Here is a 17,349-nt window from a genome sequence, read left to right as displayed (position 1 = left end):
ATGGAAAACACAAATTTAGAGTTAAAGAAAAGGAAGTGTGTTATCTGCACAGACATAACAGCGCTAATAGGGCCAGCAGCATACTGAGAGATCAAGCTGAACATTATAACATTGAAAACACCGAACTCTTCTACAGTATACTGTCACCATACACATTATCTCATATTGTGTGTGTGTGTTAAGTGCCGTCAAGTCGTTTCCGACTCATGGCGACCCTATGAATGAAAGTCCTCCAAAATGTCCTATCTTTGACAGCCTTGCTCAGATCTTGCAAATTGAAGGCTGTGGCTTCCTTTATTGAGTCAATCCATCTCTTGTTGGGTCTTCCTCTTTTCCTGCTGCCTTCAACTTTTCCTATCATGACGGTCTTTTCCAGTGACTCTTGTTGTCTCATGACGTGACCAAAATACGATAGCCTCAGTATCTCATATTAATTGTGGTCATTTAAAAAATTGTGCCACATTTAAACCAATACTGAAAATATGCCTTATATGTCTACAGCAGAGTCCCCAAACATGTAAGCAATTCTGAAATGAACACATGAACAGGAATGTTATATGCCCTCTGAGACATAGAATTTCCCACATGAATGCTTCCATGGAGGGAAATCAGCCCCCAGCCCATCATCAGCCTGGGGTCAGAGCCGTTGGCTGAGCCGGTCACATCCATCACTGGTCAGCAACCACTCTAGAGTGGGCCTTGCAAGACCGTTGCAATAGTGGGAGAAGGATGCACTCGGACCTCATAGAATCACAGAGTTGGAAGGGACCACCAGGGTCATCTAGTCCAACCCCCTGCACAATGCAGGAAATTCACAATGACCTCCCCCCCACACCCCCAGTGATCCATACGCCATGCCCAGAAGATGGCCAAGATGCCCTCCCTCTCATCATCTGCCTAAGGTCATAGAATCAGTATTGCTGACAGATGGCCATCTAGCCTCTGCTTAAAAACTTCCAGGGAAGGAGAGCTCACCACCTCCCGAGGAAGCCTGTTCCACTGAGGAACCTCTCTGTTAGAAAATTCTTCCCAATGTCTAGACGGAAACTCTTTTGATTTAATGTCAACCCATTGGTTCTGGTCCGACCTTCTGGTGCAACAGAAAACAGCTCAGCACCCTCCTCTATATGACAGCCCTTCAAGTACTTGAAGATGGTTATCATATCCCCTCTCAGTCTTCTCCTCTTCAGGCTAAACATACCCAGCTCCTTCAACCTTTCCTCATAGGACTTGGTCTCCAGACCTCTCACCATCTTCGTTGCCCTCCTCTGGACACATTCCTACTTGTCTACACCCTTCTTAAATTGTGGTGCCCAAAACTGAACACAATACTCCAGGTGAGGTCTAACCAGAGTGGAGTAAAGCGATTCCACCACTTTGCCTGATCTGGACACTATACGTGTGTCGATGCGGCCCTTGCCTGACGAGTCCTTCTGTGGGGCCATCTTTCTGCTTCTTTAGCCATAGCAATTCCCCCACCCCCCCCCACACACACACTTGAGAACCCAGTTTAATGTGACACCCACTGGGGTCAGCCGTTCCTTTCCCGGCAGAGGTGTTTACAGAATCGGTGACAGGGCAGGCGTCCCTGGAAGCTTTGGCCAGCAACCCTCACAAGCGTGCTAGCTGACAAGGACCTTTTCCAAATGCTTTAATATTCCGTGCAATATGCAAACTTTGCAAATCTACAGAACTGTTTAGATTTCCATGGCACAGCAAAGTCCTGGGGAACTAATAAAGGGGCGATGTCGCTTGGATAAATCCTGCTGAAGCTCTTGCAATAGATTCCTGTCTGTGTGCCCCCCTCCCCACCATGGAGCCAAAAGTATTTTTGCTTTAAAAAGGAACAAGGCAACAATCAACGAGAACCATTCCGTTCTGGACAGCTCAACTGTCGTAACGCCGTGTGTGTGTGTGTGTGTTAAGTGCCGTCAAGTCGCTTCCGACTCATGGCGACCCTATGAATGAAAGTCCTCCAAAATGTCCTATCTTTGACAGCCTTGCTCAGATCTTGCAAATTGAAGGCTGTGGCTTCCTTTATTGAGTCAATCTATCTCTTGTTGGGTCTTCCTCTTTTCCTGCTGCCCTCAACTTTTCCTATCATGACGCCGGGTATGGGTGGGAAATTGGTTCCAAGCTGAGTCTTATTTATTTATTTATTTATTTATTTATTTATTTATTTATCATACTTCTAGCCTGCCCTCCCCCGGCCAGGCCTTCCTCCATTAAATCGCACCTCTTACAACAGCCACGCTTGACATACATCTCAACCCCTCGCTTGGATATTCCAGATCCATGTTTCCAGTGCCAGGGATCAACGTGCCTTTGGAGGGTGGGATCTGGGGTGAGGGACCGTGAAGAGAACTACCTGGCCTGGAAAGACTCTAGTTCAATCTTTCTTCTGCCATTGGGTGCCCTTAGGCAGCCGCCCCCTGCATCTATGATATCAGCACTGCTGCAAAGATGACAACAATATCATGCACGTGAAGCATGTTGAACATTTGAGTGCACATTAACTATTACTGCTGAGCTCCTTTTTGAAGGAGAGCCTTCTAGGGCTCCCTTGCATTCAACTTCTTCTTGAGGGGTCAAGTGTGTTCCTGCACACACACCCTCGCCCCCCACCCCCATTTCCAGGGCCCCGGCAGAGCAACGCTCCTGAGGGACAGGAGCCTGTGTGCACATTCCAACCGTTTGTTCACAAAGGCCCTCCTGCACACCTTTGCAAGAGCTAAATATCAGCAAATGACCTGGAATGTGAGCAAATGCCAGTGCTTTGGGGCTCTTTAAAGAATCTGAAATGTCAAATAGAGAGAGATTTCTTAAGCCTTCATTTCCAAAGCAGGGGGGGATTGGTGCTCTCTGACTGCAGCGGCTTTTGCCTTCCGGAACAGCAGGCACCGGGAAGAGGGGGTGGGTCTGACTGCTTGCCAGCTTTCCCCACCCCGCACCCCCGGGCAAGGGCAGACATCCCACCATTTGGGCCGCCCTGCTCGACAGTTCCAGGAGGTGGGTGGGGAGGCTCTGTCAAGTTCTGCAAAGCGTTTGCCCCCTTGGGCAGGACGGGGCTCCTTTCCTCACTGTGGGATGCCATGCCGAGGCCTGAGTCAGGATTGCCACCTGAGGAGAATGAGCCCCTCTTCCTGAGCAAGAGACCCCTCTCCGTGCCGCATGGGTGTGCTGGACTGCGTGCGAGTCAAACGCCCGAGAGGGTGGTCTGAGGGCCCATCCAGCCCATGCCGGGAAGGAAAGGGCCCTGGTGGTCAGGAGAGTCAGTGAACAAATGGGAAAAATCAGAAGGAGCCTGTCGGCTCCGTGGGGCAGGAAGACACACCCACCTCTAATGCTGAATATTCACTTTGCCAGCTTTGTGTGTTAAGTGCCGTCAAGTCGCTTCCGACTCCTGGCGACCCTATGAATCAATGTCCTCCAAAGTGTCCTATCTTTAATAGCCTTGCTTAGATCTTGCAAATTGAGGGCCGGGGCTTCTCAGAACCTGAACCTCAAATGCTCAACAGAAATTAAGTACCAGAAGTGGCAGCAGGGAAGCGGTGCTCCAAGACCGAGGTCTCGGGCAGAGAAAACACCAAACGCACCTAAACCAGGCAGGGCTGAGCTGGAGAGGCCAGGGGTTGAGCCTGGGACCCGGCAGGTGCAAGGCGGACGCTGCCTCCAAACTGCAACCTTTCCCCAGCCTGAGAAGGTTGATATGTCACAAACGCCTCTTCCACTCTTCCGTCCAAGGGTGTTGTGAGCCAACCCCGGCAGTTCCCCCCAGGCTTTCCCAGAAGACCCCCTCCCCAGGGGACAGCCACTCACCTCAGGCTCTGTGCACTGCGGCTGTCTAAGGGTTGTCTCAAGAGGGTTCCGGCCAGACTCGTGCCCGATGGAGAGGACCAGTCGGATGCCGAAGCCGACCACGATTGGACACTTCCTTCAGGCTCCAGGTTCAAGCTCCAGCTGGAGCCCAGACTCAGCTGACTCTCACTGCAAGCAGAACACAGAAGGCCCCCCCTTTCAGGGCTGTCGCAGCAGCACAGCTCTGCCCCGCCAGAGCCCCTCAGCGCACACGGCACAGCCACAGTCCAGCTTCTGCCAGGCCACAGCCACTCCTAGCCACCACAATTTCATCCTGCCCTGATTTCAGGGAGCTCAGAGCTGTGCTCTCCTCTCCCCCTTTTTATCCTCCCAACTGGTAGCTGAAGCTGAGGGAGTCTGGCCCACAGTTCAGGAAAGCCAAAGTCCGGTGGCACCTTCAGGACTCAGGACATTTATTGCAATGTGCCCTTCCACCCGTCACAGCTCACTTCCTCCGGTGTGTGGAAATCTGGTGCCCCTGGATGTTTGTTCTGTTTTGCTGCAATAGACTCAACAGGGCTACCCTTTTGCAATGACCCAAGGTCACCCAGAGAGTAGTACGGGGATTGGAACCCCCTGTCTCCAACATCGGAGCACTCCACTGCTGGTTATTTGCATTGTCACCAGTGAGAACAATCAACTCAGTGTCACGGGCAGAAGGATATGAAAAGGTCAACCCAAGGGGATCACTCCAGAGGAAAATGCTGTTATGTCAAGCAAGTACTTTTACTGCCAAGAATGAACACCGATTATTGTATGCAGAGACATGGAATTGGGAGACCCGTTTTTGATAAAGTTTACCATGCACACACACAGAATGATCTGGAAAGAATGCCAAAGCCTAGGAGCTGACTTCTGACTGAGTTGCTTCAGAGACCAGATCTCTGAGTTTCTATTCTTCCAGTGTGTTTGCTGCAAACATTTGTGGTGGTGCAGATACTTAGTTATAGCCACTGCTGCACTTTTCTGTGAATTGATCTTCACATGCTATGTAAATACTCATATCATCATCATACCCTGGCTTTTTTTCCTGAGAGTTTGGTCATTTTCCTTGACTGAAGGAGAAAGAAATTGCATAAGTGACTGCTGGGGAAAGGGCTCACGGAATGGAGCGTGTTTAGTCTGCCAGAGAGGAGAGTCCCAGGGCTAGGTTTCTCGGATGCCTTGGGAGGGGAAGGATTCTGATATACAACCCCACTCCACCCACGCCTGCAGGGAAAGCCACATCACGCGATTGGGCCCCACGCAAGACAGAGACCTTGGACAGGAGTTCCGGGACTCGCCAGGACCACCTCCTCCCCCCTCTGGGCAATCCGGCCTGGCTGCCAAGACTGCCCTCTGGGGCTGAACTGAATTGCAGGCTTGCAAAATGCACGTCATTAGGCCCACAGGTTGGGGGGGGGGCTCAACCACAAGCTGCCACCCCTCCTTGGTCAAGGGCAACATTTGCACACCATTTCAGGAAATGCTGGATTGCAATTTGGGGGGACATGCTGGGCCTTTTGAAAAATCAGGAGAAAGCCAAGCTGGTCTTGGAGAAATCTTTTGCACCGAGACAAGTCCTAAGAGTCCTCAAGCACGCAGCTCAAAGCCCTTCGGGGCTCTAATGGGTTTATATGGTGAATGCAAAGCCTGCTCAGTCTTTCTTGTATACCCACCCTGAGTGCTATTTAACAAAAAATGTGGGCTAGAAGTCCTCAAAACAGAACAAATAGTCCGTAATGCCCATTTGCATTACAAATGCCATCTCCTCTCTCCCAGACACTCAAATAAACAGCAGGAGAGGTGCTCAAATGCAGTTTAAGATTCCAGACCCTCAGAAATCCATCAGAATCTCATCAAAAGCCCCCCTCTTCTCCAGCTCAAAGCACTCCATTCCACAAACAAGCATTTTATGGCTGTTAGTGAGTTTGAATCTCTAGTCACACACAAGCCAATGCCCCTCCGGCTCACTTACATCTCTTGCTTCGAGCTCAGCGATTCTCGAGCAGTCTGGACACTATAAAAAAAGGGAGGGAATCAATCATTATTCATGCTTCAGGATTTAAGCACCAGCATAAACCTCTGGATGCCCCAGCATTACTCAGGGCAGGACAGGGATTTGCAATTCTCCCCTGCTTGCTGGACTGCCTCACCATGCATCTGAGCTCCAGCCACACACAAAGATGCAACTCCGACCCCTATTGCATTGTTTATTGGATGACCCATTTCTCTTGATTTAATTGTCTCACGCTGTGTGAGCCCTAGTGAGAAAGGAGGACTATAAATGATGTAAGCTCGTGGCCTTGGAAAAGGATGCCTTCACTACCAGCAAGAAGCCTTGCGCTTGTAGAGGAGAAAAATTTCTGGGCTGCACTTTCAGCTTAATTTTGGGCAGGGCAAAGAGAAATGTTTGGCTTCGTGGAGGAAGTTCACTTTGCAACCAGGCCACGCTTTCGTGTTTGTGTATATGCATATTTCTGTTTAACTTCTTTTATTTGATTTATATAGGAAAAACTGGCAATGAGAAACAGGAATGCTGGTATGAAATTGGGGCTGGCAAGAGGGAACACAACCCAAAACATTTTAATGGAGCAGGCTTTGGCTTTGAAGCCTGGCTCCTGGAATGGTGCCGGCACATTCATTGCTGAAGAGAAGCACAATTAATTCTCATGGCTGCCAGCCGATGCTTGCTTCAACATGGAGAACACAGTCTCCGTTTGTAAAGACCTCTGCACAGCTCCACACTGCAGGCTGTCTGCTGACAGCTCCTGCAAGTCCGAGGCACGTCCGAGGCACGTCGGCCCCTGTTCATTTCCAGGAGCCTCCTGTTCAGTATGCCCAGCAATGTCCTTATCTGGGGTCTGCCAGCAGAAAAGATACGTGCTCTGACGCTGTCAGGCTGACTAATGGCTGTGCAGAAGATCACTATTAATGGCTGCGCAGAAGATCACTATTAATGGCTGTGCAGAAGATCTTGGAGGGATTCCCTGGGTGAAGATTGCTGGGGAGGGAAAAAGACCAACCAGGAGGGAGCAAGAAATTGTCACTTGGGCCAACCTCAAAGATCTAGCCAGCCTGCAGTCTTCCTGGAGGCCACAAGCAACGCCTGTTAAGATTCTTCCTCCCAGTTCCAGATGACTGGGCATTAAACCAGAGTGCTCAATAGTCAGGCGAAATCCCTCTGTGCATGCTCAGATACCACGGACTGCCAAAAAAACAAATCAGTGGGCTATAGATCAAATCAACCTAAACTGGCCCTAGAAGCTAAAATGACTAAACTGAGGCTGCTGTACTTTGGTCACATTATGAGAAGGCGAGAGTCACTAGAAAAGACAGTAATGCTAGGAAAAGTTGAGGGCAGCAGGAAAAGAGGAAGACCCAGCAAGAGATGGACTGACTCTATCAAGGAAGCCACGGCCCTCAATTTGCAATACCTGAGCAAGGCTGTCAAAATTGGACATTTTGGAGGATGTTGATTTAGAGGGTGGCCATGAGTTGGAAGTGACTTGACGGCACTTAACACACACACACACACACACACATGCTCAGAAGCATGTGAAGCATCAGCAGCAAGAACATCTTCTGAGAGAGTGACCTCAGTAGCTCAGCTCAGATGCAGGAGAGAGTTTTGGGTGTGAGCAACAACTAGCCAGCCGGATTTGCTGTGCCTCACCGTTTGCGGTAGCTTCTTACCCACACTGCAGTGTTTTAACAGGGATACTGTAAGCTGCTTGGGGGATCTGACACAGGGTGGAATTAAAGTGAAAGTCACAATGACAACATGAAAGCACAGCCAGGAGGAACGGCAACACTCAATGGAAGACATGGAAACCGGCAGCAGAAAAAGCAGCCAGAAGACCCATCCCCAGCTGGAATTAACCCTCTCACAGATCAACAACTCCCCGTCACGGGAACGAGACTGACCTCCCCCACACCCAACAATTCAAAGGCTGAAGGTCAAAAGGGTGTTTTCAACAGTCCTTCAAAACCTTACATGAACCTCCCTCGGGAGCCAAATCCACCCCTGGGGCATTGATCATAACTGGGGCCCTGGGTCTTGGGACCGCCTCCTGGATGTCCATGCCCTAGGCCAATCCCTATGGGAGATGCCAACTGTTCAAGTCCCAGACCATGAAGGGCTAGAAGGTTCACAACCAGCATTTCCTAAGCTGCACATTTGGGAGTGCACCAGCCAACCTGCATCCACTTCTACCCTCCAGGAAAGGACGGAGTCGTGTTTAGGCAGGCCTGGAGAATCAAGAAGGACACACTTTCTTCACAACAACATGTCCAGCCCAGCATTCTGCTCCAGGGATGAATGTCAGGAACGGTGCCCTCGACACAGGAAGATTCCCTTTCAGTGCAGCTTTTACTGTTTCTGCCGGTAATTTTGATGCAGGGGATCTCTGAATTCATTTTATGGCTGGTTTGAGATGATACACTACCTGCTGCCATCTCTTACCATAACTTTGTCTTTCAGCTCACAGAACGCCTGCATTTGATGTGAGCTGAAATAGATTCCAAGGTCCAGGATTCTGCTGCCTGCGAAGATGCCTCTGGAAAGGCCTCCAGCAGGGAGCGAGAGCTGTCCCCTGTGTGGGAAGGTGCCCTTCGCCCTAGAATGCACCCTGGCCTCTCAACCATTCCTTCCCCCAGCTCCTGGCCAGGGTCCTCGCGTTTTACTTAGTTCCAGACTTGGCTGCCCGACTTTTCGGCACCTGCAGCCCTGCCACCGAGGCCAGCCAGAAGCTCCCAGAGGGCTTCTGATGCTGCTTAAAGAGGAGGAAGCCCGGGGCTGAGAGAAAGGGGCAGGTGTGGAAGCTCCGGGCTGCGCCCCCCCCCCCAAGCATGCACGCACACTCACCTCTCAGTGTCACTTTCATCACTCGACTGCACTTCCTCCAGAGCCGCCTGCAAGTCCGCAATGCGCCGGATCGAGGTCTCTAGGTCTGCTTGCAGCGTCTGTCTCACAGCAGACAGCTCACCCACTTGCTTCTCCTAGTGGAACAAGAGCTAGAAGTTAGTGTTCAACTCCTGACCTCAGCCTCTGTGGTGTGGACGGAACCCGGATTGGGGCCACACCTCTCTGCCCCGTCCCTCCTGAGTGTTGGTGCCACACCCAGGCCTTCCTCCCCCCTGCGTGAGTGCTGGATGCCACTGGACACCTGTGGGCTAACTCTACACTTACCTTATGAAGAAACGGTGATACGTCGTGTGGACTTTACGTATGGAGACTGTACCCTCCAATTTGACATGTCTTGATGATATGCAATTGTTGAGTTGTTGTAAAATTGTGTTATATAGCACATAGGTGGGAGATTTGGTATTTATAGAGATAGGATAAGTATAGAGTTAGCACATTGTGTATAGTGTAGGTGCATGACATATGAAATAGAAACTTTTGCAAAGAACATAGTTGGTTGTTGGTGTTTGGGTATAACCTCCAGGTACTAGCTGGAGATCTCCTGCTATTGTAACTGATCTCCAGGCGATAGAGATCAGTTCCCCTGGAGAAAATGGCCGCTTTGGCAATTGGACTCTGTGACATTGAAGTCCCTCCCCTCCCCAAATCCTGCCCTCCTCAGGCTCCGCCCAAAAAACCTACCACTGGTGGCGAAGAGGGACCTGGCAACGCTACTTCCTGCCCACCTGCCTAAGCATCCTTCCTCTGCCCGTGAGGTCTCGAGTGGCCTTTTCTCTGGTGGTGCTGGGCAGCCAGTGGCTGGGGAGCTCCCCCCCTGCTGCTGCCAAAAACGCTACCACTGTGCCACCTGTATGCCCTTCCCCAATGATGCTAGGCGGTGCATGTGGCAGGGAGGGTGTGTGGTGGAATGCCAAGCAGATGGGGCAAAGGGCAAGCAGGCAGGTGGCAGGGCAGGCAGGTGGGCAAGACAGGAGTGGCGACAGGAGCCCTGGGCCCTGCCGGTTGCCCCACCTCAGAGGATGCTGACCCGGGCCCTGCCAGAGGGGCAGCAAGCAGGCTGGGGACTTCACACCTGCAGCAGAGGTTGCAGAAAGAGCAGCAGCTGTGGGTCGACTCAGGGTTGCTGGGAGGGAGGAGGAGATGCCACCACAGCCAAGGAAGGCTGGGAATTAACAGGGGTGGTGGCGGGGGGGGGCAGCCCTTCCCACTCCTGCCAATCCACCTCAGCTCCATGGAGAGCGGGATGAAAAGAGAAAGGCGGGCTGGTGGGGGAGAGATTTACTCCACGCACTTCTCTGGAACCAGGCTGGCTTTTCTTTAGACCAGAGCAGATGGAGGTGCACGGCTGCAGCCCCCTCCGAAAGCGAAGTGGAGGGGCAGGCCTGCGGGGGAACGTTTGGAGGGCCCTAATCAACTTGCCTTGCGTGGTTTCGAGCACTTAGAGAGCACGCCATTAGAAGAGCTTTCACTCCACAAAGGAAAGCGGGTTTATTATTATTTAAAAGCAGCAGAGCAGGCAGGCACCTCGATCCAGCATGCTGTTCTTCACAAAGGAACCTTTTATGCACCAAGATGCTAATTTATTCGCATGAGCCTTTTAGGGAAGTGGGGGGGGGGCTTCTTCATTCCTGGGTTTTATATTTCCAGGTCCCCCCCTATTCTGAGTTTTTGTTCAAAACAAACAAACAAAAGTGGGATCCAAAGTGGGTTTCATTCCCCTCCCCATGAGAATGCCAGGACTGGAGACGTACAACCCTTGACTCCGGGAGGAGGGAAGCCACCCACTGGAAAACCACCCCCTCTGTGGTGGCCAAGCACATGATGAGGGGCACCTGGAAGTGCCAGGCCTCTGGGTGCCTCTGCCAGCCACTGAGCAGAGGGAAGAATGGAAGGTCCAGGATGGCAGAGGGAAGTGGGAGGAAACAGGTGCCGGACTCCAGATGGCACAGAAGAGCCACCGCTCTTGGGAAGGCGCCAAGGCAGGCTCCTGAGAAAGCCAGGGCCCTCGCAAGGCTATGGAGAGGCTCAGCTCTGGCTCTCCACAAATAGAAGACCCCCCCCCCCAAAAAAAAACAATCCAGCTAGCAAATGCACATTCCATCCCTGGCAAAAACACTGGGGCTGGCAACTCAGATCTGGCCAAAGGCCACCCTGTCACAAAAGAGATCCCTAGGAAGTCAGAGCGTCCCCCACAGGCATGCGACAAAATCCCCCTCTGGAAGGAGCCAGTAAGGAAAGAGGCCTTGCCAAGAGGAGGGATAATGTGCGCTCTGCTCCCGGAAGAGGCACAAAATCCCCCAGCCAGCTTTCCGTGATGGATTTCATCACTGGGGTAAGCAAGCTACGCTGAAGAGTTCTTGGCCTGCAGCCCTGGGGAGACTCACTCCATGGGGGAGGGGGTTGCCACTGATGTTCAGGCCCCCCCCCCAATATCTCCCTGGTAACATTTGGAAAAAACAAGACCTTGTTGTGTTCCCTTGCTCCCTGTCTTTGCTCCAGTTCAATGGCAGCTAATGCCACAAGCAGGGAAGCAGCAAATGCCGATCACGAGAGAGGGAGGGCAGGAAGGGTTGTGCCAGGGCCTGGCTCTCGTGGCCCTTTCTTGCATGCCCAGGGTGGTGCTGATCGCCACTTTGGGGTCAGGAAGCAATTTCCCTCCAGGCCAGATTGGCCAGGGATCCTGGAGGGTTGGTTTTTTTTGCCATCTTCTGGGCATGGAGTAGGGGTTACTAAGGGTGTGTGGGTGGGGGGAGGTAGTTGTGAATTTCCTGCATTATATAGAGGGTTGGACTAGAAGACCCTAGAGGTCCCTTCCAACTCTAGGCTTCTATGAAATGCAAAAAAGTTATGTCACATTATGCATTTCTTTTCTCCTACATTCCGGGGGCTCAGGTCAGGGGCAGACAGGTGCCCCTGCTTGCCTGCAGCTGGTCACCCCAGGCCAGGCGTGTGTTCTGTTCAACATCTTTATAAATGATCTGGATTAAGAAATAGAGGGGATGCTTGTTAAATTTACAGATGATACTAAATTGGGAGGGGTAGCAAATTAATTTCAACAGAGATAAATGTAAAGTTCTGCTTTTAGGTAGGGAAATCAAACGCATAATTATAGGATGGGGGAGACTTGTCTTGGCAGTGATGTGTGCGAAGAGGATCTAGGGGTCATAGTAGACCATACACTGAACATGAGTAATCAGTGTGATGCGGTAGCTAAAAAGGCAAATGCAATTTTGGGATGTATCAACAGAAGCATAGTGTCCAGATCACGTGAAGAGATGGTATTGCTTTACTTTGTTCTGGTTAGACCTCACCTAGAGTATTGTATTCAGTTTTGAGCACTACAGTTTAAGATGGATGTTGACAAACTGGAATATGTCTGCAGAAGGGCAATGAAGATGGTGAGGGGTCAGGAGACCAAGACCTGTGAGGAAAGGTTGAAGGAGTGGGTATGTTTAGCCTGGAGAGGAGACAACTGAATGATAATCATCTTCAAATATTTGAAGGGCTTTCATACAGAGGATGATGCCGAGTTGTTTTCTGTTGCCCCAGAAGGTCGGACCAGAACCAACAGGTTGAAATAAAATCAAAAGAGTTTCTGGCTAAACATTAGGAAGAACTTTCTGACAGTCAGAGTGGTTCCTCAGTGGAACAGGCTTCCTCGGGAGGTGGTGGGCTCTCCTTCCCTGGAGGTTATTAAGCAGAGGCTAGATGGTCGTCTGTCAGCAATGCTGATTCTGTGAACTTAGGCAGATCATGAGAGAAAGGACCAGCCAGTGCTCAGCTCTCGTGGCCCTTTCTTACATACCCAGGGAATTGCCAATTGCCACTTTGGGGTCAGGAAGGAATTTTCCTCCAGTCCAGGTTGGGAAGGGATCCTGGAGGGTTTGTTTTGCCTTCCTCTGGGCATAGAGCAGGGGTCACTGGGGGTATGGGGGGCAGTTATGAATTTCTTGCATTGTGCTGTGGGTTGGACTAGGTGACCCTTGAGGTCCCTTCTAGTTCTATGTTTCTATGCGTCTGTGTTTATATATTTTATTTATTATTTCAACTTATTATCTTGCTCTTCCTGGCCCAAGGCCAGGCTCAGAGCAGCTACGTTACTTGAACAATGGCTAGAGAAGGGTTAAAAAAAATGTCTAAAGAACACGGCCATGGAAAACATGAGCCACTTGATAATACAAAGGCAGGCAGGGAGCAATTGCATCTCACAGGAAGAGCACTGAGCTTAACGGAGAACAGTGCCTGTAATCGGCAATTTGTAAATGAGAAGCAGGGAAGGAAAACAACATATTGATTCTAAATCAACTCAGTCCTTTCAACACTCTGATAAAGGCAAGCGATAACAATAATTCCCTCATGCCTCCCCGCTCCCCTCCCTGGAAGATGAAGTTCAATTCATTGCAGTTCACTGGCGGTGGCCTCTCTCAGCAGCCCTCCACCCCTCGCTTCTTCCTGGCATTTGAGAACATTGGCTTGCCAACAACAATGGTGCAAAATCTTTTGGCAAGGTCTGGGAATGTTGCTGCCACCTCCTCTCCTGATTCAGTGCAAAATATACGAAGCCCACAAGCAATTTTCTAAATCTGGGGTGGGGGGGAAATATTAGCCAACAATGCAATCTCCAGGGCTTTCATTAGCGAGACAATTCCTGCTCTCTGCTGCAGATGCCCAGGTGCGCCTGCCTGCCTGTCGCTTCTGCGTGATGCTCATAAATTGGAGGGGAGGCTCTGAGTTACGGCCTTCTGGTGGAAGTTGAAGGCTGTGAGGTTTGCAGACTGTCAAAGCGACGCATGGATGGAAGCAAGGTGAGGGAGTGAAGCATGCAGGAGGGGGGGAGGGCATTCAGCCGTGTGCGGCAAGGGGGTACTGGCCCTGTCTGTGGCTTGTGGGGGCTACAACTAGGGTCACCAACCCCCAGGAGGGGCCAGAATTACAGCTGATCTCCAGCAGGAGAACATGTCTGCTTTGTATTGGGTGCTGTGGAACACAGGCAGGATGCTGCCACCGCCGTCTTACTTGTGGGCTTCCTGGAGGCACCTGGCTGGCTGCTGGGTGAGCTGACTGCTGGACTTGGTGGGCCTGGGTCTGATCCAGCAGGGCTTTTCTTATGTTCTTATGAGCATGCCTATTGTCTTAGGTGCTGTGGAACACAGGCAGGAGAATGCTGTTGCAGTGGTGTTGTTTGTGGGCTTCCTGGAGGCACCTGGTTGGCCCCTGTGTGAACAGGCTGCTGGACTTGATGGGCCTGGGTCTGATCCGGCACAGCCTTTCTTATGCTCTTATGCTTATGACTCTATGGCATTATACCCCACTGAGGTCCCTCCCTTCCCCAGGTTCCACAAATCTCCAAGCATTTCCCAGTGCAAAACTTGCAATCCCAGCTTCATCAGGAACCACTCCAGTTCAACAGCAAAGTGTGCAGCCACTTTGTAACCCCCCTAGAAGACCGGCCTCTCTCACTGGCCTGGAGCCCGTCTTGCTATCGGCCAAATCGCAGACCTGGCTACCCTGTTGACCACAAAGGCCCGGCCAACAGGGCAGCTCCTTCTCCTGCAGAATAATCTGCTCCCGTCATTCAACTACCTCTTTTCGACCTTTTCTACCCACCACCTGTATGACTCATGCAACTTCCCCGTTTCCCTGATGGTGGGGATCTCCCTACTGTACTGTCTCCACACAGCCTGAACACAACCTGCTTGTCAGACTCCTTTTGGACAGTGCTCAGCTGATATACCTTTAACGTCAGCTGTGGAATATAGTCAAAAGGCCTACACTGAAAACAGTGCTGCATCAGGAACTCCTGAGACACCCACCAAGCAGGCTGGCAGTCAAGCCCGTGTGCATTTTGCTTTTGGAAGAACAGGCTATTTGCTCACCAAGCGCAAGACGGAGAACGTTTTTCTCTGTGTGGCAAGGGGTGCACTGCTGCATTCCTGACGTTTATGCTCATAAGGACAACAGCACAAATATTCTGAAGATCTCTGGCTTGTCTTGAGAGACAACGGTCTATTTTTAAAGTAGGATGGGAAACAGAATTAGTTCTGGAATGGAAGCTGATGCAGTTCAGGCAGGGCTGTTTTGTATTCAGGAGATGTTAGACAGGGATTATTACAAGTAGTGTCAGTTTGTTTAAAAAGCTGGTAAGTTAAGTGTGGAGTCAGTTATTTTCGATATGAAAGATGATTTAACGCCATTGCTGAGGTGGGAGTCATACAAGGCTGCCTCTACGCTGTTAGGAGTGAGAGAAACCCCGTGGAGGCACGCAGGGGGGGGGGGGAATTCAACGTGACGGGCACCCCGACAAAGTTGTGCAACTGGCCATGCTTTGGGCTCCCTCCCCCCCACTTCCATATTGACATCTCCCTTCAAGATGTGCTGCCTTCCACTCAGAACACAGCCAGGGTGTTGAGGGAGGGACTGAATGTTGATAAGGATGAGGCCTGGAACAGGATTTTACTCTTTGGGGCACCTGGTTTTGGCGGGATCCCACTCAGGGATCCACCTGGAAAAGGACTGGCTTCATCCTGCAGGGATTCTGACATGATCTCCCTGCACTGCACCGCCCAAGCTGAGGGGCTGGAAGACCAGCTTCCTGCTCGCCCAGACCCAGGAATCCCCTCTCTCTCAGGGGTCCCCAGCCTTTTTGAGCCTGTGGGCACCTTTGGAAATCTGACACAGGGTGGTGGATGCAGTCCCAAAACGGCTGCCGTAAATAGCTGCTGCAGGAGGTGGAGCCAGGCACAAAATGGCTGCTGCAGCTTACCTGCAGCCACACCGTGAAGAACCTTGTACTGTGGTTAGGGTTGCCAACCTCCAGGCACTAGCTGGAGATCTGTTATTACAACTGATCTCCAGCCGATAGAGATCAGTTCATCTGGAGAAAGCAGCCACTTTGGCAATTGGACTCTATGGCATTGAAGTCCCTCCCCTCCCCAAACCCTGCCCTTCTCAGGCTCCACCCTCAAAATCTCGCAAAATTTCCCAACCTGGAGTGGGCCGCCCTAGCTGTGGTGGAAGCCGCTACCAAAGCAACATTCTTAGAAACCTGCATAGTAGAATTGCCGGAGCCTGAGGAGGGTGGGGTTTGGGGAGGGGAGGGACTTCGATGCCATAGAGTCCAATTGCCAAAGCAGCCTGTTGACTGGAGATCAGTTGTAATAGCAGGAGATCTCCAAGTAGTACCTAGAGGTTGGCAACCCTACTTGTGATGCAGCTCCAGTCTGTTTCTGCTTGACTGCCGTGAATGGTTGACATTACCCAGCATGGGATAGGGAAGAGCTTTCCTTAACACAGAGCTAAGCTGGAGGCAGGCAATCCTGTCCAAAAAGCTGACCTGGGTGCCCAAAAGGAAGAGGGAGAGGATTCCCTTTCCTCCAAAGCAAGCAAACCTCTAAGCCTCAAAAAGCTCTCACATTCCTCCCAGCAGAACTTGCTGGGAACTGGTCATACATTCATCTGGCCAAGATAATCACCAAGATACGGCAAAAGGGCTCTTTTGGGCACCTTCTGAGTTTCCCTACGAGAGGCTTTTCCAGAGCTCTTTGCATCCTGGGAAGGAGGGAGGGGGTGACTGTTGCTTGCTACTCATGGCCCCCAGTATCCCATATTAGGCAACATTTCGCAAAACAGACTATTTGCAGCTGACCCAATTAACATAGAGAAACGTCTCTGGCAAAGGGAGACGCCTCCAGCGATGCCGCGAAGCCAGCCCTGGCCAGGCTGATGCCACCACAAACAGCCTTTCCTGCTCCACCAAAGGGGATCTGGTGATGCACTTTCAGTTCCGAAAAGATTAGTGGGATTTCTCAGGGTGGGATTGCGCATCCCTGTGTCCAAGCCCCGGCCCTCCAGTTAGGGTTGCGACTCCAGACTGGGAAATTCCTGGAGATTTGGGGGTGGAGCCTGGGGAGGGGGCCTCAACACGCTTTAATGCCACAGTCTGGAGCTCACTTGTGATTGCGGGAGAGTCCACCCTCCGAAGCTGCCCTTTTCTCCAGGGGAAAGGATCCACAGAGTCTGGAGCTCACTTGTGATTCCGGGAGATCTCTAGACCCCACCTGGAGGTTGGCAACCCTGCAGAAAGGAGCAGGGAATTGCCCAGCTTCTCTTGTCAAACTCGCAGACAAAGCTGAGAAGCCATTAAGGCGTGCAGGCGAGAAACCGAGGCGGGAAAGTGCAAAGCCGCCCTGCGAGGGTTTGTGATCACACTTCCGTAATTAGGAAGAATGTTTCTTCTGTCACAACAGTCGGATCACCAGAAGGCCACGACTCCAGGCCCTGCAAGGAGATTCAGTGGAGGTGGGTTTTTTTGGGGGGTGGGGGAGTGTCTCAATCTTTCAGTCTCTGTGACTCCTTTAAAAACCATCACTAGGAAAGAATAATGTGACCAATTATTGCCTGGTCCCTAATCTGCCCTTTCTGGGCAAGATGATGGAAAGAGAAGCGGCAGGACCACGCCGGGGCTTCCAGGACGACTCACGGACCGCAGACGCCTTTCAGCCTCGCTTCAGGTTGGGCTGCGGGGCGGAGTCAGCGCTGGTGGCCTCAGCAGATGCTCTCCAGTTGAATGTGACTGGGGGGGGGCT

General features: G+C 51.4%; 1 protein-coding gene across 1 annotated transcript in view; it reads right to left on the bottom strand.

The window, feature by feature from the left end:
* Positions 1–17,349, bottom strand: part of MYO18B (myosin XVIIIB) — a 113,650-nt gene that overhangs the window by 7,557 nt on the left and 88,744 nt on the right. The window contains exons 39-41 of the mRNA XM_056859120.1: positions 8,705–8,838; positions 5,816–5,857; positions 3,820–3,987 (exon numbers count right to left, since the gene is read on the bottom strand). Of these exons, the coding sequence (XP_056715098.1) occupies positions 3,820–3,987; positions 5,816–5,857; positions 8,705–8,838 (344 nt within the window). The remainder of the gene's footprint in view (positions 1–3,819; positions 3,988–5,815; positions 5,858–8,704; positions 8,839–17,349) is intronic.

Source organism: Euleptes europaea, chromosome 13, assembly GCF_029931775.1.
Source record: "Euleptes europaea isolate rEulEur1 chromosome 13, rEulEur1.hap1, whole genome shotgun sequence".
Lineage (NCBI taxonomy): Eukaryota > Metazoa > Chordata > Lepidosauria > Squamata > Sphaerodactylidae > Euleptes > Euleptes europaea.
Note: the sequence above shows the minus strand (reverse complement) of the source record. Positions and strands in the feature narration are given on the sequence as shown.